Source organism: Apostichopus japonicus, chromosome 15, assembly GCF_037975245.1.
Source record: "Apostichopus japonicus isolate 1M-3 chromosome 15, ASM3797524v1, whole genome shotgun sequence".
In the NCBI taxonomy this organism is placed as follows: Eukaryota; Metazoa; Echinodermata; class Holothuroidea; order Aspidochirotida; family Stichopodidae; genus Apostichopus; species Apostichopus japonicus.
The window spans coordinates 25,925,118-25,950,594 of record NC_092575.1 but is presented as its reverse complement, the minus strand read 5'-3'; the positions used below and the strand labels follow the sequence as shown (position 1 = coordinate 25,950,594).

Here is a 25,477-nt window from a genome sequence, read left to right as displayed (position 1 = left end):
CATCCTAGCAGTGTCTTTCTTAGAGGCTGAAGGACAAGTAACAAAAACTACATGAGACAAATACAAACACAGAATACACACATAATAATGAGCAGGGTGAACACAAAAGAGATTGATGTAAGAGAAATAATAGACAAAGGATGGAGAGAAGAAATAAACCAACAGGGGGAAGAGGAGAGGTAGGAGATAAACTGCAAAGGGACAACGAGAATATTAAGGGAAGAAGGTAACATTAAACTGCAGAATGACAAAGACAGGAAGGTGTGGAGAAAAAAGGAGAGCTAAGAGAATAGGAGTGACAAAGGGTGAAACAAGGGGAGATAGAGGGAAGGGGGGGGGGGGGGAATTGAGACAGGCGGCTCAAAATCGGATAAAATTCCACAGTCTAATATGGATATCGAATTACCACCTCAGGGAGACCAACAACCCTATATGTTTGAGCCAGAAACAGATGCATCTGACGACAATTACAACCATGCAGGTCGAAGCAGCAGTCAATGACGTAATGCCAGCCAATCGCTTGGAGAATCTAGACTGGTATGAAACAAACATAGTGTACATGTTTGTGAAAAAAGGGGTTTTTCGCCCAAGAAATTTTCATATCAGTATCATTGTCACGCAACTACTGTGTTATTTGTTGACTGTGGTAAGTAGAATGCGACACTTTCGGACCAGTTACTGCTACTTCCTCCCTCTATATCATGTGATTTGCGCGTGGACTTGTATTATTAATATGCCTTATATAGTGTAGAATACTCGCTGAATGATAAAGACTTGGCATTTTGCTTGTCATTGTCAGTATTCACGTGAAGAACAAACATATTTTTTCACCTCGAAATGATTCACAATGGCTGTATAGGACAATAACCCTCACTCATTCAAAATGCTCAACGAATCATAGCTATAATTTGGGTAGAACCGACCTTACTAGTTAGTTCCTCTTTTGTAGACCGTGCTGGTAATACCTGTCAAAGATTAATCTGCATAATTCAACAGTTTTCTGCTTCATTTTGACAAGTTTGAAGCTGCCCAATGGTTCCACTTTGTTTCTCCTACCAACATGAGTAAGTGTGTTCTCTCCTGGTAGTGGATCCCTACATTTATCACCAGTCACCAGCCTAGTGCACCATCTGTACCAATACATCACCAGTCTAGTGCAACATCTGTACCAATACATACAAACGATACCAGGCAGACAGATAAGTCACGCCAGCAAACTGTAACTGTCAGTGAGTATCGCCCAAACCAATAGTAGCCTGCATCATTTTATATGTTTGAGTTGGTTAACAAATGTTTGCCGTGGACACGTTAGCCTACTTTTGTTAACAATTTGTTAAATTGTTTTAAATATAGACCTATTTCAACATTTGTAGAGCCTGAGTAGTTTGAAATTCTTAGATCATGATGTGCTGGTTAGGACAATTGAAGAAGTTTGAACATTTGACTGCATAGTGGAGATCAATTAAGGATAATAGAGGGATATGCTGCACATTAAATGTTGCTTCTCTCGGATCTATAACATAAATAATAAACATTGTCGGTGCACATCATTATCGTCTTCATTATCAGTTGTTTTTGTTGTGCTTTTTTCCACACTGAGTCAGTTTGTAGAAAGTTTGGAAAGAGGTTATCATTTATGTCTCATCCTAAGCCCTAAATAGTTAGATGTAGCCTAGTGCAGTATCATTATTTCAATGATAAAAAAATGTATTTTATACGTTTTTATAATTAACAAATGTCATTGTTGTTCTAAAAATGATAAGAAACCTGAATATTGTTTCTTAAAAGATAAAAATTGGTGCTAGAAATATTGCTTTCAGTCAATAACCAAGGCTTGGACATTAGTAAACAGACTGCATGTGACTCAAGTTACCATTCCAAGCCCATCGTTGAGAGAAATCAAATTCTTGGCTCGGAGTCCTGTATGTCACACTGTAATAAAGCCACCACCTCTCATACACTTTCATTGCCAGCTGTGCTGGCAATGACTATAAATCATGTATTGATAATATGGTCAATTTGTGTGAGCAGAAGAACCTCTTACTTAATCCTAAGAAATCTAAAGAAATAATTTTTGAAAACATTAACATTAAACATCAAGGTCTCATTCAGACCAGGGATCAGAAAACTCAGGTTCAAGGCTCCATTGTTGAGCGGGTATCTCATACTATGTACTTAGGAGTTGATATTGACGCCAAGTTAACCGTTACTAAATATATATCTAAAACGATGTCTAAGGTGTATTATATTGTATCAACGTTGGCATACATTACTCCTTAGATTCAATTCTAATGTAAGAGATAAGGTTTTCAACTCATCAATTCTGCCAGTGATTGTGTATGCAGTTCCTGTCTGGTATCACCTTCTACTTGAAAAGGACAAGAAAAGAACCAGAAGTTTCTTGAAATACTGCTCAAATATATTTAATCTCGACTATGAAAGCCTTGTTGCTAAAGTAAACACTGCTGCTAAAACTGAATTTATAAGACTAGCTAAGAATATACATAGTTCTAAAGATCACCCACTTCACTCCGAGTTGATCTCTCTGTGCAATAGAACCAACAAGTACAATCTACGTAATCCTACTATCTTGCCATCTTTTAGAATTATGCTTTTTAAGAACTCATTTATCTACAGAATAGCCATTTCTATTCAAAATGGGTTGTTAGAATCTCTGTTATAATTCTTTTAATCTTTAAAACTTCTAATCGTCTATCTTATTTCTTGTTTTGTTCATGCTTTCATGTTTGTACATGTTTAAGTCTTTTATGTATCATTTTTATGTGTCCTATTTATAAATTTTATAATTTATACTGGAATACAGAAATTTAATTGAAATTGATATCCTATATTAATAATCTCCCTATCATTAAGTCAGCTTTTCTCGTTTAGTAGCCAACTTCCTATAATTTCACTAAAAGTACCGAGAGGCACTAGCAATAGAATGACGATCAGGAAACAATCAAATTGTGTTTTTCTTTTATGATTTATCTTATGAAATTAACGTGCAGTATCAAGAAAAATTAAGTCCGAGAAAGATGTTGAATGGTACAACGATACGAGTAATATTGTTTATACTCTATACAAGATATATATTCAGAGCCCTACATAGAAAGTCCTGTTTATCACATTAGATTAAATATCATGCTACAATTAATATGTGATATCGTACTGCAGTAGCGCAATGACTTATTACAACGTTTCCCTCGTTTGAATGAAAGCAGGAATATATGAATTTTCCAACTTTATTCTTCCAATAAACTTGTACATTTAACAACTCAGTCTCGGCAAATCAAATACTAATTTACAAATATCCGTTCAGAAAATGTTTTATGAACTATAGAAAATTAAGTAAACTTATAAACATATTGAACAAGCACGTGACACACACACACACACACAAATATCAGAAAATGACATATATCAAATCTATAACCTGCTTATGCCTGTTACGCCGATCGCGACCGCCTTGTAGTTCTTTACATAATCCCTAATTAAACAGACCCATGCATCCAGTAAATTATAAGCAGCTTAACTTTCCTGACATGAACTCAGTCTAACATATCCTTATCGACTTTCTTTGATACTATGTTATTATCATCATCCTGGATTTTATATCCTAAAATTGAAGAAAAACATAGTGTACTGGTAAGTTTTAAAAAAAGTTGTTTTCCGCACAAGAAACTTTTCAGCGGAAGTTATCATCGGAAAGTACGGAAAGTATATATATACTTTAGACTTTCATCTCAAACGTTTTGCCATTTGATATTTACTTTATAAGTAACAATTATGAGATAAAAAGCCACATTTTGAAATCCCCCCCCCATGTCCCTATTAAGCCAACGTTGAATTGTAATACCTTTGAATTTTATAATTTCTCTCCTGCTGTGACCATGCATCTACCCCCCCCCCCCGCCAATTCTCAATTCATGTCGGGTAGCCCCGTATTTCGTGACTTTGATGTATCACGTTTCGGAAAATAACCGTTTGCACTGGTTGCCACTTGACAATAGAAGCTGCATGCATGGTCAGTGATTCAGGCCTCATTTTCAATAGCTATCTAGATGGTCGGGAATGGGCGATCCCAAGCGCACCTTCTTGAGCCAACCCTTTGGCACCCCGTTCGCCAGCAGGATCACTGCACATACAACATCAAAGTTCTACCACCCAAATAAGCCTTAAATAAAGATAAAATGTTTCGAACTTAGCATTTTCTGTCACTGCTATACAGCTATGCAACAGAAAACATACGAACGTGTTGTAGGCCTATCTCTCAGACACTGTGTATGCATATAGTGTGTGTTAGATGGAACACGTATCGTGTGCTTGTAGCATAGCCAAATTATCCAATTTGGACAGCGCTTGCGGTACAAATCCATCATTCATGTACATAAATCACAAAATTCCTGTCGACTGACTGCACTCGCGATCTTTAAGAAATTTACATAGGATGAATATAAGAGTTGTAACAAATTATGACCCAGTATAGTTAAGTGGTACAAAAATGTGCACAAGTAGGGGGACATTTGATATTGTGTCTGTACCATCTTAAAAAGTGGTGGGGGACATGTCCACCTGTGGATGGACGCCCATAACCAATTAATCATGTTATAACTGGGATAGCATACGCCAAGCGTAAGTGTCAACAATTTATATCGCGGTATCGCCTAATATAATAATAATACTGACAATAGTGGGAAAAACCAGTTTTCACCTCATAGCAATCGTTTTTTTTTTTATAACAAAAGTATGGCGTTTCCTAACATGAACAAGTCAAGTTAGTCGTAACAGTGTATCCTATACTGTTGGCTGTGTACAAACTGTGAATGTACAATACACCCTGACTTCAAACAAAGCTACATGGATATAGCAATCACATATATGTATGCACGGTATAGGCTATCTGTATAATTCATTGCCTTCAACGGAAGGTTTACTGTTATATACTAGTCAGACCAGTGGAGTCGCCAGACATTTCAATCTTTTGGGGGCACAGGGGGGGGGGGGGTGCACAGCACTTATTTAGGGGGCACGATGTTTATTGAGAGTGCCGTCCTGGAAGAGGAGTGTAATGGGAGGGGGGTTTTGATTACTTTAGGGTCCTTAGATCCAATCTGCAACTTGACATAACTTTCTGTTTAGAATTTTCAGGCTTAGTCTGTCCGAGATTTATGTTTTTAATTGAGGCGGATCAAAAAGTAATACAAAAAAAGGAATATTAAACCTTTTGCTTTGATAATGTTTGTAAATATTTAAGGGTCATAAGATGCAATTTGGTGCTATCTAGTGATGATCCATTATGAGAGAACACAAAGCAGTTTTCCGCTTGAAAAGTTTGGGCGGAAGCATACTTCAGCCTCTCCATCTCAAGAGGGTTAGGGAAAAGTTTATTACGTGGAGAACAGTGTTAAAAGTTAAATTTAAATTCATGCAGGATAGTAGTGAGGTTTAAGCACTAGCGATTCACGCCGGGGCCTCTGTGACCTTTTTAGTAAGAGAACAACTGGTTATTGTGATGGTCAGTGGAAAGAAATTTAACTGATGAACATAATACGTTTCGTCCGTTGTAAAAAAAAGTATCTCTTAAACACTACATTTGGGGGGGGGGGCACTTGGGGGGCACGATATTTTTGGAGGGAGGGCACGCTCCCATCCCCCCCCCCCCTTTGGCGATGTCACTGTGATAGCCCTAACGAGAATAACAAATACGATGTACAATGATAAAGTTCGGGTACAATATCATATGCGTCGTACCCTTTGCCTAGGTCTAACGGTTGTTACGGATATATCTATTTTTGATCATGGTTACATCTACGCTACCATTGTGTGTTACTGCTCTTTCTCTACGGTTAGCAAATACCTGCCTTTCGAAGCCGCTTTTTGGTTGACAGCGACACTAAATTTGGAGTGCGAACAAACTATTACGAAATATCGCTTCACTATCAGGGATTCCCCGATGTTGAGCAATAGTATTGCACAATCTTGGGGAATTCTTTGGTGACGTTCAACTGTTGGGATTTTGTTAACCGTAGCGTTATACAGTTTACATACTGAAAGATGTGTATTGTTCTATACTACACGATATTGAAATATGCTCGTGAACATTGAACTGTTGGCTTGGATAATCTTGTGTGCTAAAATATATCGGAACAGGACACAAGGAGCACGAACAAACAGACAAAGGAAAGTTTAACTGACAAATCCTGCTAAACTTTCGACGGTATCGCTCGTTAGTAGTATAGTAGCGTGTCTGGATGACAACCACCCACTCAATCTTATTGTTATAAGGGTGACGTCATAGTGACCTGAAATTTATTCTTTTATGTTTTAGACATAGAAATTAGTCAATCTTGAGATGGCCTTGGGAAGACCTTAAAGGTATGCTGTATTGGCCCCAAGTTTGCTAGATATTCAAACATGGTCACCTTTGGTTAAACTGTTTTTATTACAATCGTCGAGGAGATTTTCCTAACTGGGACATTCAGTCATCTTGTGTGTTCCTTAAAAATGTCTGAGAACAATTTGGAGAGTAAAAAACCTCCAGGAAAGTACTTTTTGAAAACTTCTAGCAATTACAGCGTGCTTTAATTCGGGGCCAATACAGACTACCTTTAAAGTACATACGGGAGTGGCCCACTTACTCCATTGAAGTTAGGTTGAGAGGGAGGGGAATATCTCAGGTTAAGAGATTATCCTAATGATCTGTAGACTTTACAGACATCTTTATATGATTTTACGCCAACCCCCTCCCTCCCTCCTCCCTGTTGCTCCCCCTTTCGAGAATAAAATTCGATGTATTTATTAAATAACTTCATAACGTTCGTTTAGTATAGCGTTTAGTATATAATGCAGTTCAGAATTTGTATCATCCTCTGATCAAAGTCATAGCATTTCGTTGTCTTTTAAATGATCTCAAAGGGCCCTCTGTTTGAAATTTGTGTTATCACTACACGCTTCGTTGACCTGCCAGCGACTCAGCATACAAGAACGTATCGAATTATCTCAAGAACAAGTTTATATTCAAGACCTTTCGAAGAATATTCGCTGTACCTCACATGCACCTGTCTTGCACAAACGTCTGTCATTCAAATACAGTAGAACTTTTCTGAATTGTTATTAACAATACTCCAATGTAGGAAGTATAGCTAACTTCTGTAATATGCCTGTAAGTGACATATTGAATAAAAATGTAAATTTCGTTAAAGAAAATCTCCACTCTTGACAATCGTATATATATGAATGTTTCATTTTTTAATCAATTTCAACTATTTTCTCACGATTTCGTCGTCTTTTTCAGGATGACTAAATAGAACTGTAACCGTACGTTAACTTCCTGATTAATAGTAGATTTTAGAATCGGGATCAATTAAAGAATAAGTCTAGGGAACCCATCGCAATGACCAAAACATCATTTCATCCATCATATTACATTCAAGGTTGCTCGTTAAACATAAACAAGGTCACAGCGTTCACCCAAAGAAGTTTTCTTTCCGTTCTGGTGATCTCTGTATTTATTGCGATATTCCTCCATAAGAATTTTTCTTAGAAAGTTGTATTTCTTTCTTAAGAATTTTTCTAACTTTATTCGCAGATCAGGACTCTCGCTGCATTAATATAATTCTCGAAGAACTAATTAAGCACATATCAAAATGGTCAACACAAAAACCTTGTAAGTATAATTATTATTTTATATATATATCACCTCACCTCACCTATCCCGGAGTCTGGTAGACCGTAGGGGCGCCACAGATGCCCTTCCAACTATTTCTTTCCACTTCTCCCTGTCCTCGGCCTCTCGAAGGGCATCAGGCAGTTTGAGGCCCGTCCACTCTGGGATGTTGTCCTCCCATCTTTTCCTCTGTCTGCCTCTCCTTCTTCCTCCCGGTACCGTGCCCTGCAGGATCGTCTTAGCCAGTCCTGTAGATCTTGTGACATGGCCATACCATCTCAATTTGCGTTTTTTTTTCACAATGGTGAGGAGGTCATCGTTAGGCCCGATAGCCTGGCCAATTCTTTTCCTCACTTCTTGATTGGAGATGTGGTCCCTGTAGGATATGTTGAGGAGTCTGGGGAAACATATATATACATATATTATAAAGGTTCCAAATTTGTTTATACTTGGCGATAATTATACATGACAGTATAATAAAAAAATATTTATTATTTGTTTACTTTACATTCACCTATATATATAGTTATTCAAGCAATGTTGTATACTAAACATCTTTCATAAACCGGGCTGTTCGTTCCCCAGATAACTCCTGAAATGTGGGAAAGTGTTCAATGTCGAAGGGGGGGGGGGGGGTTAACACACAAAATCCTAAGGGTAGTAGGACATCACGGTGACGTTGCTTTAAGGTAAAGCACGAAGATAAAATGGATCCTTTTTGCATTCTGTGCCACATATTCTGTTATTTTGATATGACAACGAAACAGCACCATTTGATTGATTACTTAAATTTATCAGCAAAGGGGGCACTGAATGATTACACTTTTTTTAAATGTCTCAACAAAAGGACATCTTTTAAATACCACAATATGACAAAGTACGGCATTTTTCCAAGATGTGCACTTCTAAGTTAATATACGCCTATTAAAACCCCATTGACTTACACACTAAATCACAAAAGTATTGTGGTTGGTCTCTAAGTCTAGATAAAAGTTCTCACTAGGTAAACGGATCTCTGGTTACTTGAAAAATTGGCCATTCATGGCACTATCAAATTTCGGTATCATGACTATGTAGATTTCTCTGATATAAGAGCCTACAATTTTCGTCATTTGTAAATAAACCTCTTCACTCAGAAGTAAACAATTTCGTATGCTGCTCCTGGTAGGCCCAAGGAATCTAAAATTGCGTCAATTGACCCAATTTTTGCAGAATATGTACTTCCATTCATGTTCTTTAACACAGGGACGTAGCCGGGGGGGGGGGAGCGACTGCTCCCCCCTTTTAGTGTTGATTTTTTTTAAACTGTTGTTTTTTTTTTAGCATGGTACTTTGTCAGTGCTCTTTGATCTTGAATACTCGTCAGCTCCGTTAACTCGATTATAATCGTAGTAACATTCATGCCTACTGATTTAACTACTTATTTAGTTTGGCAGCTGCAATAAGCTAAACCTAGCATATAGCCTATTACAAGCCTACAGTAGGCCACTGCGTTATAAAATACATATTGCCTACCTAACTGCACTCGATGGAGTGTTTTGAACCGTATATGCACAACGACGTCGATAACGTTTGTTCTCATCCTTTTTATGATTCGTCCTAATTTTCGTTGCACGAACAGCATGTTATGGAGCTAAGCTAGCAATCGTACGTGATACACACTTCCTAGAAATAAGTATTACACTGCTAATACACTGCGATAACGATATTTTTGTTAAGCCACTGCACATCTGGCTGTCTTACAAAATATGAAAGTTTATATTGTCCATCAGTTAAGTTCGTCAAATGTATTAAAGTCCATACAATGGACAATAAACAATATTCATCCTACTGGAAAAATTGTAAAAGAGCTCTATTTTAGTCTTTCTGATATATTAGGTAAAAGAATGGAAACAGGAAACAAAATCTGCTGATAATATGATATCATATGATAATGATGAAACTGGCAAAACATTGCACCAGATCGCATCTAAGGACCTTTAATTGTTCAGCATATCTCAAAGGGTAGTGGGACACCCCCTCCCCTTACACCTCTCCCACATATCAATCGCAACCAATCCCCCCCCCCTTTTCAAATTCCTGGCTACGTCGCTGCTTTAACATGAGAGCCACAAAAACTAAACCAGGATCCTGATTGGGTAACATGAATACAATTTTTTCTTCTACTGCTTTATGGCACATTTCCCGAAGGAGAACTTTCGGGAGGACTGATATAGACTCTAATATATATAAGTATTGCTACCCTCATCTATGAAGCGGGGCACTTCTTTGTCACTTCGGATCCCCCGCATCAGGTCAATCGCCTAACATATAACATATATTTTCTGGAGATAATGAACGTGTTTTGGTAAAGTTCTTAGAATTAAAAAAAAAATGGATTAACATTAAGATTTAGGATTGCAACTGAGGCGCCGACGTCATTGATCTCTGACTCTTTAAGTGAGCATTCCAGAGTTTTAGCATATTCTGAAGGTTAATATCTTTGAAACCTGTGTAGCAATAGAAACATTATTACTAGCAGTCAAATGTGTCCTTTCTTTTTCTTGGACTATAATATGCCGAAGTACTCAAGTCTAAACTTCTGTCTGAAGTTAACCCGTGAAAAATTTAAACCAAGTTAGTTATCTTTAATAGCGCCATCATTCATCATTAGCGGAGCCTTTGACAAAGTTAGCCTCCTTTAACAGCTCCACCACACACAGTTGCAACTTGAGTGCGTCTAACCATCTCTCATTTTTTTGGCGCTAAATGCAAATAAATCAGAATGTATTGCATGTGGTCATGTCAGCACATATGACAACTTTAATCAAAAATTTACATCAGTTATATATGCTAACGATGAGTATTGAAGATATGATAAATCCTGTTCAAGCAAACTAAATATCGCCTATGCAATTTTATCAATTTGACTGACACTGCCGGCTTTTAACACTAATTCGGTGTTGTTATAGTCGGTGTTGTTATATGCGAGAGAAATTTTGTGAAGGGAATATTTCCATATCCGTAAACACAGTAATTAATTTGAAATGTTTTTTTTTTTTTGTTCTGAATTTTATTTCGACTTTAATAGGATACTGTAATGGGAAAATATTTTATTCCGTCGATTTTCCAATTTCTAGCAGTTTTTACTCCGCTAGCCATATTTATGCGGCCATGTACTTTCCTTCACGCTCATGCGCGAAAGAGTTCTATTGTAAGTAACGACACTATATAGGTCAGTATCTTAATAATTAGGCCTTGAACGTCTCATACCTTATTATTTCGAGACTAGTATGTCGATTAATTTGCTCTGGACAATAGCCATTGTGGTTCGCGACTTTTGCAGCACTCAATAGATTTTTAAAGATTCAGTAACGTTCATTATTCCTAGTCACTTCGTAGTCTGAGCGTTGTTCATCAACATTCCTTCAATCAAAAATCACTCTAGATTCTTCGTAACCACGGAGACAAGCTTCCGACCCTCACATAACTTTTCACTTTTGCCTTCCACATACACACAGAGTGCATACAAAGATTCCACGATTCACTGTACAAGATGGTTACCATGTGTTGTTCATGGACGTGCTCGATACTGGCCGTTTGGCAGTCGCTGGATCTAACAACGGGAAAAAGAACACTTTTATCGATCTGTTTATGTTTCACTTTAATCCTGATTCTCAGGAACAACCGTTCTCATTGACGCCAGAGCCCTATTTTTCTCAGGAATATACCGAGTTTGGTTCAGAATGGCGGTCTGTTTGTTTACTGGATGATCGTCTGTTTTTAACGTGTTGTAAGGATACGATAGCATTGTACGATAGTAGTAATGGCGGTCTGGTCAAGCAAGGGAAGTTTAACGGTGTAGCCTGGTGTATGACAAGCAGAGGTGGTTTGGTGTATGTCGGTTTAAGATACAGTCATGAGGTGATTGTCTCAGATGCGAGAGAATTGAGAATAAAGAAGACAATCGTCTTAAAAGGATTAAGACTAGGAGACTGGCCTAATGATATAACAGTTAGTAATAATAAACTGTTTATCTGTACAGGCTATAGGAGTGCTTTAATGTGTAATAGTGAGGGAGAAATAGAACAGGAATATACAAACACACAGAACAGAGATGCACTGAGTATAACAGTCAGTGAAGAGAAAGTATTAATATTTATATTATGGGAGGGTGGTGAGGGTAGTCGAGTTGTTGTTTACTCTCTATCTGGGGGTCATTCTTCCATCTCTGGGGGTCATATCTTGGCTTCTTTTAAAGTTCCTAATTATTCCCGGAGAATCAGGATCAATAATAACATAAACAGATTGTTTTTGGTCACCCAGACAACTGGAGAAGTCTATGAATATCACACAGTAAGTACTGATAAAGGAAATATAAGCCTATGGCTAAAATTAGGAATATTTATCACTTTTATTAAAGCAATCCTTTTGAAGTTCAACAAATTGGATATCATTCCATGCGAACAGGTGACGAGAAGACACTCTTAGATGTTTTGAGTTCTACTTTTAAAATTTAATGAAAAATAAGGGCACATATTTCTTTGGGATTTGCTGATTCCGGTAAGGTGTTATGGAAATTGTTTGTACTGTCAATGTAAAATGGTTTTCCCTATTTTTTTTTCAATCTTAATAGCTTCAAAAATAAACAAAATTGTTGCTAGTTAATGCGGGAATTTTATTAAGAACACCACTATCACTTGTTTGGTAAGATGGAGGTCAAAATGGTGACAAAGAAAGTGCAATTTTATTTTTAAATTGAGGCCATTGCATTCTTGTTACCCGTTGCAATAATAGAGCAACATACAAAATTTGGGAAATATTTTTTCTTTTTTTCTGACTATACAACCTGCTAATTTTTACCAAATTGTTACTGGTGAATGCGGAATTTGATGAAGAACACAACTATATTTTGTTCGTTAAGAAGGAAATCAAAGTGGTGGAAAAGTAAGTGCAAAATTTAATGTAAATTTAGGCCATTGGAAGCTTGTTGCACTTTGCATATTAGAGCAACACACACAATTTCGAAAACATTTTTCTTATTTCTAAGCATACAATCTGCTTTTTTTTCAAATTTGGTATTAGTGAATATGAAATATTCTAAATAATGCAGTAAGTGCTATTTTTATGGGCAAATATTTCTATAATGAATATCTAGGGATTCTAGCCCAACATTCTATGAAAAGTGATGCAAATTAACATTGCATGACAAACAGCTCCTTTATCATTAAGTTTGGCTCTCAAATCTGCTGCAATATACACATTTGACAAATCTCAATGCAAAGTATTGCTAAGAACACGATAGGTTAAATTTTCCTTGAAATGAGGTAAAATTCAATAAAAATTAAGGGCAATATTTTTTATCTTAATTTAGGCCATAGCGATTAGTTTAATTGGCCATAGTGCACATGTAGAGCAAATACTGCAGTGATGATACCTTGATTTGATCACAGTATTTAAGTCTTGATAAATTGGTATGACACAAGCTTCCTTCTATTTTGGGATGTATGGTGGTTTATTTAGGTGAAAATTAGAAATTCTTTGTGTAAGTGAAGATACACAATATCCTGCTCAATTGTCTTAATATGCAGTACATTAATCAACTTTAGTAAAGAGCCCCAATCTTTAGCTGTCATCAGGCACACAGTGTAACATATTCAACTGCCCTGCACATGGATGAAATGTGATCAATGCTACCCATGTACGAGAAAGCATTACCACATGTCAACCAGTGTAAGAACGATATGGTCTTCCTGTAAAAGGCCTTTTTATGATAATAATACTAATACTAAAACTAAACCTAATACTACTACTAATAATAATAATGACGACGACGAGGACAATAACAAAAATAATAATAATAAATGAGATTTATATAGCGCCAAATGAGTAGACAAAAGTCACTGCTCAAGGCGCTTTACAAAGAAAGCAGATGAATTTACAAAAGAACAAGTGAAAAGATGGGTCTTAAGTAGACTTTTTAATGCAGAAATATTTGAATATAGAAATACATTGCCGAGAATAGAAGACACCTTATGTAGTTCTACGTTCATGATCACGTTCACACAGAAACATTGGTGACAATGTAGTGTTTATTGGTTAAAGTTGGAGAAAAATATTTAGCCCAATAAACTATAATTTAAATTTGGTGACTCATGAATAAATCTACAAGAAGCTGCCTGATAGAGCCTCAATTTATGGAATCATGTCAAGTCTGGAAAATCAGTCCATTCATTGTCAGCATTGAATACTTTTAATTTATTCAGATTTGGAAAATAAATATATAATATTGCAGTAAAAAAGACTCAGGTAAACCAAAATCACCTAATCCACACCATCATAATAAACTAAATCCATCGCTTTGAATATGTTGCTGCCTCAGTGCCTCAAATTACTACATCTATTTTGTTTTATAGTCTGCTGCAACCAGTATATTAATTTGATTTTCTTTTTGTTGAATTTTTGTTTTAGAGTGACATCTTTACATTTGATAACCTCCTGATGTGCTCAGAGTCATTGATTGAGAGAGATGACTGTCAGAAGCTACTTGACTACTTTGAAGTTCCAGCTAAGGAATCAAAGGACATTATTGAGAGTGATGCACCCTTTTCTTCTGTTATCCACCATCTCACAGAGGCAGAGAAGGTTTCTGTTGATGACATCAGCCATTTAATGACAGCATGCTGTGGCAAAGGACTGAGTAATTTGGTGGCAGTATTGACTGTCTACCAACAAGCTCAAGGTATGTTTTTATCAGAGAGCTTAACCAGTTACATATGTTTTGAATCGCAAAAACATGCAAATGCATTGCCCACACAAAGAACAGATGCGATTTGAGGTAATATACTATGGTATTTACTTAACTTAATTAACCCATGGTTAATAGAAGAAGGACCCCCCATCAATATCCTTTGATACAAATAATGTGATAAATGAGTTGGCAAGAAATTTAATAACCAGCATGGCCGGTAAAGTACTTCAATGCCAGAAAGAGAATCCAATTTTGATGTTCAGAAATGTAAATATTCCACAGTACATGTTTCAAGCAATGTCAAGGTCTTGTTTTACAGTGAAATCTTTGCATAAGTCTGTAAGTTATGGGATACACTCACATATTTGATTTGGGATATGTTCAGACAAGATTGAGGAAAGTTTGTTATTTGCTTTACTTTAAAACTTATGGACTTTAGTATCCTTGATATATTGGAGGATCATTTAAGGGTATTGATTTTGTTCAATTGCTCAGCTGCAGGGCCAACATAAGCACCAACGAAAGTGAAAGATTTGCCTGGTCACCTCATATAACATGCTCAAATTGGAGCAAAATTTGAGCACTAAATTTGTCATAATATTTTCCGGGAAGTGTTTACCGTATAAATTATTAACATACATTGAACTGTGTTTATTTACAATAAATAACTTAATCTCTTGGGTGGAAGACAATCTTTAACCATGTTTGTATCTTATATGTTTGTTTCAGATTCAAAGTTGACCAAAAAAGTACTCAAGGATCAAATAAAGGCATTAGAAGACAAAAGGCAGGAACTCTCTCACAAACTTACTGAATCAGAAGATGAAAAACAACAGCTCACTGAAAGACTAAAGACAACAGAGGAAGAAAGAGAACACTTCAGAACTAGATTGAGTACAACTGAGAACAAACTGAAGACATTGAAGGATGGGAAAGATGAATTACTTCAGCAGCAGAAAGAGGTTAGACTTCACATAGCTTGTTATTATAGAAAACAGATGACCAAGTTACCTAACTAGGGTCATGAGAAATGTAGTCACTTTGAACAATTCTCCACTTCTGCTTGATATAGTGGTGTAAAGTGAATTTGTAAGTTAGCATTTGCAAAAACAACATGTATTTTCAGAAATTAGGGAAAGTGTATGATATCCAACAGAAGAGGTCCAATGATGAACATATTAACAGCTCTTTGTCTCAAGAGTTTTAAACAAACATGATGTTTAGTTCATATGATGAACATTAACTCTACACATATTAATAGAGGTCAAATGTCATTTGAAATTAATCAAGGTCAATCAAAACATGTAAAGGTAAGACAATCAAGAAGTAGAAATTGACAAAGATCCTACTAGGCGTGAAACTTTTACATCATAAGTACAAGATCCCTATTTGTATTTGATATTTTAGTGCTACACCTAATCGTCATGTCATTCCTTTTCCAAACAGTGAAGTATATTAAAAACGTTTATCTCAAGAACAGATCTTTGAGAGTGTTTGCAATGCATGGTGGAATGCTTTGTTGATGTGGAAGTTCTCTACGAAACTGAAGTTACACTGTATTGTTCTAAATGCTTAGGTACAAATGGCAGTTTAAGTTAACTAGCAAAAGTAAACAAGGAATTTCTGCATGTGCTATGGCACAATATGTAGAAGATTAAAACATATTATGGGACTTATTTAACCTCAAAACATAAAAATTAATCAACCTTATTGATATAATTGAACCTCTGTCCTACAGTAGTTCCACCATTCATGGCAGTTCCTTTTGAAGGCTAGTTCACAATTCTCTGCACTAATTTATTGTAAACATGTGATTTCTCTGAGCCAGGTAGAAATTTGCAAATAGTCACACCCGAAGTAAAGGTCAAATGGTTATCAGTTCAGCCTGCTTGATATTTAATACGAAGAAGTTTGTCAACTTGGAGAATATGTTTCCTTCAGTAACGGGCTACTTCAACACTAGTCTACATGATAATATGTGGCAAGTAACCACTGGGAGGTACATCTTTCTTGTCTCATCAATTGTGTTGTTTACATGACAGAAGCTGGAAGATGCTAAATCAAGTCTGAGAGCTACAAAAGATGATCTTGTGAAGTCTCAACTGGAACATGCCAAGGAATCCATGGCCTTACAAGAGGTGTTAAAGCTACCTAGGGAAGCCTTGAAACAGGTATAATTTGTAAAGCCCCTTTCCCAGTTCCTGCAACATTTTGGAACAATTGCTAGCAGAAGGCAACTAGCAACTTCCATGACGTAAAAAGGCTGTAATACATATCCAGAGCGGGTTGTTACGGGTGGATACGGGTCTAGTACGGGTTTCCACGACATTGTTACAGGCTGATAAGAATTTGTATGGATAGCTTCCTAGGTTAACTTATGGGTAGTTACGGCTTACTTATAGGGCTCTCTTACATGTTGGTGCGGTTCCACTACAGCTTACTACGGGCTGTTAAGTATCCCCTACTGGTTCTTACGGCTTGGTACGGAAACATAGAAACGAACTTCCGCCTGATGCAGTCATTCATTCCACAACATCTGGAAACATTGATAGAAGGAGATGCAGACCTATATCCAGTCCTAGATTCAAAGTTGGATCTAACCTATGATGACTCTGTAGCTCGGCTAATGCTGGGCTCTTGGCTCTTCATCTCCATCTTGATTCCCTCTTCTTTGGTGGCATGATGAACTGCAGTGATGTGGTGATGTGCTCTGATCAATGGAGAAAGTCAGAATGATCGAACAGTTAGTGAAGCGTCACCAATTGACCCAAACGTTGGGCGCCTCGATTCGTAGCAAGCAGTACCAAGCTTTACCAACCCTTCAGAATACGTTACAACCCGTAGCAAGTTGTATCCAGCCGTAGTTCATACATAGGCATACCAATACTTGGCGCTATCCGTTTTAATACGTACCAACCCGTAGTAGATCCGTCACTGATTGAGTGATCACGGCTTCCTAGGGAAGCTATAAGGGTCCATTGCAGGCCGCTACGTATATCTATGGGTCGTCTACGTACAGAAGGCAACTAGCAACTTCCATGACCTAAAAAGGCTGTAATACATATCCAGAGCGGGTTGTTACGGGTGGATACGGGTCTAGTACGGGTTTCCACGACATTGTTACAGGCTGATAAGAATTTGTATGGATAGCTTCCTAGGTTAACTTATGGGTAGTTACGGCTTACTTATAGGGCTCTCTTACATGTTGGTGCGGTTCCACTACAGCTTACTACGGGCTGTTAAGTATCCCCTACTGGTTCTTACGGCTTGGTACGGAAACATAGAAACGAACTTCCGCCTGATGCAGTCATTCATTCCACAACATCTGGAAACATTGATAGAAGGAGATGCAGACCTATATCCAGTCCTAGATTCAAAGTTGGATCTAACCTATGATGACTCTGTAGCTCGGCTAATGCTGGGCTCTTGGCTTATCATCTCCATCTTGATTCCCTCTTCTTTGGTGGCATGATGAACTGCAGTGATGTGGTGATGTGCTCTGATCAATGGAGAAAGTCAGAATGATCGAACAGTTAGTGAAGCGTCACCAATTGACCCAAACGTTGGGCGCCTCGATTCGTAGCAAGCAGTACCAAGCTTTACCAACCCTTCAGAATACGTTACAACCCGTAGCAAGTTGTATCCAGCCGTAGTTCATACATAGGCATACCAATACTTGGCGCTATCCGTTTTAATACGTACCAACCCGTAGTAGATCCGTCACTGATTGAGTGATCACGGCTTCCTAGGGAAGCTATAAGGGTCCATTGCAGGCCGCTACGTATATCTATGGGTCGTCTACGTACAGAAGGCAACTAGCAACTTCCATGATCTAAAAAGGCTGTAATACATATCCAGAGCGGGTTGTTACGGGTGGATACGGGTCTAGTACGGGTTTCCACGACATTGTTACAGGCTGATAAGAATTTGTATGGATAGTTCCTAGGTCAACTTATGGGTAGTTACGGCTTACTTATAGGGCTCTCTTACATGTTGGTGCGGTTCCACTACGGCTTACTACGGGCTGTTAAGTATCCCCTACTGGTTCTTACGGCTTGGTACGGAAACATAGAAACGAGCTTCCGCCTGATGCAGTCATTCATTCCACAACATCTGGAAACATTGACAGAAGGAGATGCAGACCTAGATCCAGTCCTAGATTCAAAGTTGGATCTAGCCTATGATGACTCTGTAGCTGCTAATGCTGGGCTCTTGGCTTATCATCTCCATCTTGATTCCCTCTTCTTTGGTGGCATGATGAACTGCAGTGATGTTGTGATGTGCTCTGATCAATGGAGAAAGTCAGAATGATCGAATAGTTAGGGAGGCGTCACCAATTGACCCAAAAGTTGGGCGCCTCGATTCGTAGCAAGCAGTACCAAGTTTTACCAACCCGTCAGAATACGTTACAACCCGTAGCAAGTTGTATCCAGCCGTAGTTTATACATAGACATACCAATACTTGGCGCTATCCGTTTTAATACGTACCAACCCGTAGTAGATCTGTCATTGATTGAGTGATCACGGCTTCCTAGGGAAGCTATAAGGGTCCATTGCAGGCTGCTACGTATATCTATGGGTCGTCTACGGGTTTTTTATATCCGTGGTTCGACTCAAAATTGTTTAACATGTTTGGTACAGGTTGCCATGGATAGCTACGGATCACGCCAAATCGGACCACAGATCCTGCCGGATGCGTCCATATGCCCCGATCTGGCAAGACCCGGTGCGATTCGGGAAAGTGTGAAAGGTGCTTAAGTATGATTAAGTATAGTAAGTGAATTATGAATATAGAACAGTGTGTATCTGTAGCCAGTATACCATCAGAAGCAAAAGAAACTGTGTTTGTTTATGAAGTTAGGAAAATATTGTGACTAGATCAATAATGTGTTGAATTTATGATAAAATATTCCACTAATGAAGGTAATTACAAGTTGACAACAATATCTTGAGCTTTACAGAAATAATGCAATAAGTTAGAAAATTTTCAAAACTCATGCTACATTGGATCACAAGTAATGTGAAGTGAGTATGCATTCACCTATTCTACAATCAGTTTTATCAGCTGAGGTCATAATTGGTGTAACTTGACAGGTGATAGAAAAGAAAAGTAAGGTTCTTTCTGGTTATTTGGAAGTTACCATAGGTAGGTAAGTTACCTATGCAATCAGGTTGGCGAGTGTGTATGCGTGATGATGGGTTTGTGTATGTGACGCCCTACAGTAGCTTGTAAACACAATGTCTTAGGATCAGTTATAACCTCTGTAGTTATTACATTTGGCATGTGGCTTCCCCAAAATTAGCCCAAGAAATTATCTTGGTTTGTGTGGAGGTCAAAGTTCATTTGGGGTCATCAAAGATCAAACTTTGTAAATACGTATCAACACAAACCTTGTAAACATGATATCCCAAGATCACAGCTCATAGTTGGCATGTGTCTTTCTAATGGTAAGTACAGGATCCCTATTATTTTGGGTGGAGGACAAAGGTCATTTCGGGTCAGCAGACGTCCAAGTTTCAGAATATCGAATGTACTTTATCTTGAGAACTTCACCTGCAAAAACGATTATATATGCAACGTAGATTACCTAAATGCTTAAGTAAAATTGCTGTACAATTGGGAAATCTCATTTAAAGTTTGTAGAAGTTAAACCGTACGAAATTTTAAAAGTTCAGGTTTCAATGAAGATGTAAAAACTTATGCTGATTTGACTTTTCAATATTTAGTAGAACCTCCTTGCTGTTCAGGTGGAGTTCAAAGATTGGCTTTGGTACATGCAGCATGAACTTCAGCCAGGGTTAGCTTGCAAACTACTCCTGTGCTGCATATGCAATGTATTAAAAGGCAATACCGCTGGGAGGTGTTTCCCTCTTGATTAAAGTTACAGTACACCAAATAAGATATCTTTCCTAAGTTTTTTTTTTTATCTTCAGGCTTCATCTGCATCTGTTACGGAGGAAGAAACCCTACTTGAAGAACATAAAACTCTAGACATGTCACAGCAACCAATTTTGGCAGGTAGGATCACAATAAAAAGATAATTACTGCTTTTGAATGTAAATATCAATGCAGTACAGTGGTTCCTTATATCAGTATGTTTGTCCTTAAATAGTCCTACTTGCAGATCTTCAAAGCTGTCAGGAGAGATGTAGAAAGAGGGGCAGGGAGGGGCCAAGGGGGGGGGGTCATTGAGTTGATTTAATTTAGTGTAGATGCATTGTCAAACTGTCAATCATATTGAGATATTGAAAGTGAGCTGTACACAGGTGTAAATAAATCAAGGGGTATCATGGAAACAAGTTACGTCTTTCTAAAGGATTGTTCGGTGTTAAATTAATTTGTGACATTACATGTCAAATACAGACTTGATATGGGCGGGGATAATTGTAAAAGATGCATAGTCTTTCTTGTTCATCTTTTCCTGGTTTTGGTTGATCTTCTTTCTCACCTGAGATGATTGAAAACATACACTGGTACTAATTTAATCCTTAAATATATCTTACTCTCAAATTTCACCTGGCTTAAATCATCAAACTGCTCTATAACTTCAAATGTTACACTACCCCTTTGGTAGCCATGTGATCACCATCTAATACCAACAAACTAACACATCTAGTTATCTGTTCTATAACTGAACATATTTATAGCAATTAAACTATAAGGTCAAATAAACAAATGATTAATAGGAAATGTTTTCTCATCCATTATTTAATGATCAGTTTTATCAATTGTCTTATTGTGCTGATTTTGATCTTTAACTATATTTATATTTTTAACTATACTTACTTTTATTTACATTTCAGCTGATTATGGCAGATTAATAGTCAATGTTGCCGATGATCTTACTCTAGACAGCACTCTGAAATTAGCAACTCTGTTTGGTCTACCACCGGCAGAAACTGATATGCTACGCCGGGTTTCTCTAAAAGAGACACCAGGAATCACTCTGATTAACTTCATGAAGACACGAAACATCATCAATATGTACGATGTCACTAACCTGCAAAAGGGTTTGGTTTATATTCAGCTAAACCGAACGAATGAAAGCCTGTTAGCTCCATATCAGTCTAAAGTTGACTCCTTTCAGTTTGAAGAAAACCAAGCACCAGAACTGCTTGCCTGGCCTGGTAAGAATGGATAATATGATGCAATAGGAATACATAAAACAAACATAGTACATTACAGTAAAACTCTAGAAATGTTTGTGAATCAGTGCTTAATATTTGGCTTTCAGGCAATGTGTTGATTTAAATTATTACGGTGTATGCATGGTGTACGTAATTACGAGAGGATCTTTTGACCAATTATTTGTTGCCATTTGATTCATTTCATTATGGTAAAAAGATTGAAAATACAAAAATGCTCAAAAATTTATGTCCCAAGGATTATCCAATATTTGAAGGATCCATATGAGCCATCTGGTCACTCTCAGAGAACGATGCTAGATTCTTTGATATTCCCGTTGTCTGCTGCCACTCGCCAAATTCTCTAACAACATAAAGCTTGTGTTACATATCTATACATTTTGTATCATGATTCCTTCAAAAATACCTCTTTCATAAATCAATTGCAAGGCTATTTTATTGATGTTGAAATTAACATAAAGTAGCTCAGTGTGGCAATTTTTTCCCCATTATTTCAAAGCTTTAATTACTAGTTAGTTTTTGTTTTTCCATTATTCTATTTCAGTTGAAAATGTCAGTTTTGTCCCTGATGAAAACTCAACTCCATCACAAGGTTCTGATGAAAGAGAGGAATATCATGACCATAGTAAGGAGACTTTGCTGGAGAGAACAGAGAAAGAAGAACTACCAAAACAAAGAAAAGATCCAAAAATAATTGAAATGAGGCACCATCATTCATACATTGAACACAGGATAAAGTGTAAAGGTGGAACTATTAGCATCATGGGGGTACATCTGACTATACCTGAAGACGCTTTATCCTTTGATCATGTAATTGCTGTTAAAGTGATCTATGATCCTGACATACACCTCCCTGGAAGTGCTCGTAGAGGCAGAATGACACCCCTACTAAAACTTGAGCCAGAAGGACTCGCCCTCAACAAGCCAGCCCAGCTGACTATTCCTCACTCGGCTATTATCCCTAAGCCAGATCGACATGATGTTATAATCTTCACTGGTCTGAAAGATGAAGAACATTCACAGGAAGGTAAAGATGGTGACCAATAAACACTTTTAAAAGCATTTAATGAATGTACCAGAAGATGTTTAATAAATTATATGTTGGGAAACAGTACTGTAAAATATATCTTACTTAATAAGCTATTGATATTTACTGTATTTAAGATTACCAAGTACTTTATGTTTTTATCATTACTTATAATAGGTGAAATAACTTGGACCGAAGAGAAATCTTTTGATTGGAAGCTGTACCCGGAGGAAATCAGTCTTGATATTAACATCCTGAGCTATGTCTTTGTTAATTTAGTCAGCCAAGAAACAGAACAGAAGCATATATTCCGTATTGTTCCATTTATCGATGGGATACTTGATGCCAAAGATGATGTCTTAATCACTGTTTGTTTCTGTAAGGACAGTGATGAAGAGTACAAGGTAAGGATAATCTCATGTTACCATGGTGATATCTGCAGTAGTGTGAGGTCAATTCTGTTTTGTACTGTGATGTATACAGTAAGTCGGATACTGGGAATCTTGCTTTCTCTCATGATTTGTATAATGAATTTTATTGTGTTTTTACTGGCAAATTATGAAGTGATTGGGTAAGGGTGCAATTGTGTGACATTTTTATTGATTCCTCGTAGCACTCAAATAGAAAACTTTGTTAAATTTGAAAAACATTACATTAAATTTGCAACAAGGACTTAGAGAATCTGATAGAAGTAAGCAACATTAATTAAATTAAATTAAGGACACAAATGCTGATGTTGCTTGCTATAGAAGTATTGATGAAGAAAAGTGAAGGCAAAACAAATTGCATAATTGACTGTTTTTTATGTACTTGTCCATGTTCTTATTTTTTAGTTACTATTAGAGGACCACCAGTCCAAACTGAGTCTAGGAAACTATACAACATTTCACATTACCCGGAAATTAAATGACGGCAGAGATTATGCTTCTTTCATCGATCTGATGATGTCTTCGCCCGGTGAGAGTTACCATCTGACGAAGGAAGAATCAACAAAGGTTTGTATTAATCACCAATGCTATTAAAGTGTATCTTCTACATTATATGTAAGTTGACTTGTAGTTAAGGATTGGTAACCTAAAGTGGACTAGAATGCTGTAGTGGTTAGCATGTTGGCCTTACAAGTACTAATTTCTGGTTAAAAAACCCAAACAGGGACTAAAATCTATGCAAAACATCGAGTGAGCAGTGTTGTTGAGCATAATCTTGTGAGTGTTGTTATTTTCGGTTCATGACTTAGGAAATGAAGTTTGGTTTTATGTTCTTTCATATGGTTTACAAAAAGCTGCTCTCGCCATGTCTGCACGTTGGTGATGATTCATTGGGATGTTTCATTAATTCAGCTCTAATTGTATTTTGAGGTAGTGTTTAGGTGCTCTGGCAAACTCTCACTTGCTAGAGTGGGATGTTGATTAGGTGGCTGTCCTGTGAGCAGAAATGATAGAGGCAATCACATGCCTGCCTAGTTAATTCTCTGAACACTCATCAAAACAGAATGATTGATATAAGCCTGTATTCATCTTCAATCACAGTATATATTGTATCGAATATTTAATGGCTCGACTATGTTTCTGTAGGGTTCCTACCCCATGGGACAAAATTAACATAAAATGTTGTTATGGATTTCTTTAATACAATAGAAAGTAAAATCTTCACCAGCTGCCCATGAAATCTAAGGATTTGTATACGGCCACGTGTCTTGGTTCCTAACCAGCATTTCCTTAAATCTTATGTCTTATATGTGGCACAGTTTCTTTGAATACTTAACAAGCATTTTCTTCCTCAGTATATTGATCTTCAATATATTTTCCATTAGCATGTAGACATTGATCACCTCTGTGCTGCCAGTAGAGTCGCTCATCAGTTCAGACTTAAAAGAAACAACGATGTAGACACTGACATGGTTGATGTGAAGTTAAAAGTATCACAACATGAAGACCACCAGACAGCCCTTATCCTCCAATCAAAGGTGAGTTATGTCTGCTGATTGTCTTTCAGCTGTTTGTGTTCTCATATGTCTCTTCAATACATGACATTAAGCGGGATCTTCTCTCTTCTGATCATTTCTTTGTTTATTCATGTCCTGTCTGTTGACGGTCTTGCAGTTGTTTGCAGGCTGATTGAATAATGTCAGCGCTGTGACTGAATTATACTTATTTGTTGGCATGTTTTCGCATGGATCCTTTTCTTTGTAATATTTATGGTGGATGACAATTGAATTAAGTTGAATTGTATTAGTCTGTATTCTAGTTTTATGGTTTTTTCCAGTCATTCCAGCAATCCTGGTGTACCTAAGTTTCTTACTTTGATCCATTTTTCCAATTTTTTTCTGACTCTTTGGTGTTGCTTGAATGAGTAACTCAAAATGCAATGAAATGCTGAAAAGTATGTATTATTCTATGCACAGGTCAACAGTTATTGGAAACTTTGTTTTGTGGGTATCTTAGGTATCAATTATATAATCCATAAATTAAAGGTATGTTTCCATCAACATTCCTTTCCTTTGGATTTCAGACAATTATTATGTGTTGATCCATGTCTTTTAACCTCATCATTCACAGGGTTGGGATAGATAATCTGTACGATTTTATGTTAGACATGATTACACTTAACATTTTCATTATTCATATAATGTTTTTTTTTCCTTCAGGTGAAAGACATTCTCTTATCTCTAGAAAGCCAGGAAATTCTTTTTAGAGACTTGCACCAAGGTGAGTTTTGAAGTGGTAGTGGAACAGATGAGTGAACTTAGCTAGCTTTGAAAGTCCACCCTGGCCTGCATATAAATGAAATAAAGTTTAAAAAGGAATGCTGTTTATCTTAGACATGTATGCACCAGGTAAGTGCGTATTAGTGGAGATGAAAGAGTAAGCACACATGGACTCAGGTGAGTGTCTGAGTAGAGGTG

At 37.2% G+C, this 25,477-nt stretch overlaps 1 protein-coding gene across 2 annotated transcripts in view; it reads left to right on the top strand.

Moving 5' to 3' along the window:
• The first annotated feature begins 960 nt into the window (after window positions 1–960).
• Window positions 961–25,477, top strand: part of LOC139980832 (uncharacterized) — a 45,598-nt gene continuing 21,081 nt past the window's right edge. For both annotated transcript variants that reach the window (XR_011797712.1, XM_071992786.1), the window contains exons 1-13: window positions 961–1,229; window positions 7,592–7,669; window positions 11,170–12,004; window positions 14,120–14,390; window positions 15,129–15,361; window positions 16,442–16,570; window positions 20,334–20,418; window positions 21,204–21,527; window positions 22,090–22,572; window positions 22,750–22,976; window positions 23,406–23,567; window positions 24,386–24,538; window positions 25,220–25,280. Coding sequence is in view for 1 of the 2 variants with exons in the window: in XM_071992786.1 (XP_071848887.1) it covers window positions 7,650–7,669; window positions 11,170–12,004; window positions 14,120–14,390; window positions 15,129–15,361; window positions 16,442–16,570; window positions 20,334–20,418; window positions 21,204–21,527; window positions 22,090–22,572; window positions 22,750–22,976; window positions 23,406–23,567; window positions 24,386–24,538; window positions 25,220–25,280 (2,983 nt within the window). In the remaining variant the exon portion in view is untranslated. The remainder of the gene's footprint in view (window positions 1,230–7,591; window positions 7,670–11,169; window positions 12,005–14,119; window positions 14,391–15,128; window positions 15,362–16,441; window positions 16,571–20,333; window positions 20,419–21,203; window positions 21,528–22,089; window positions 22,573–22,749; window positions 22,977–23,405; window positions 23,568–24,385; window positions 24,539–25,219; window positions 25,281–25,477) is intronic.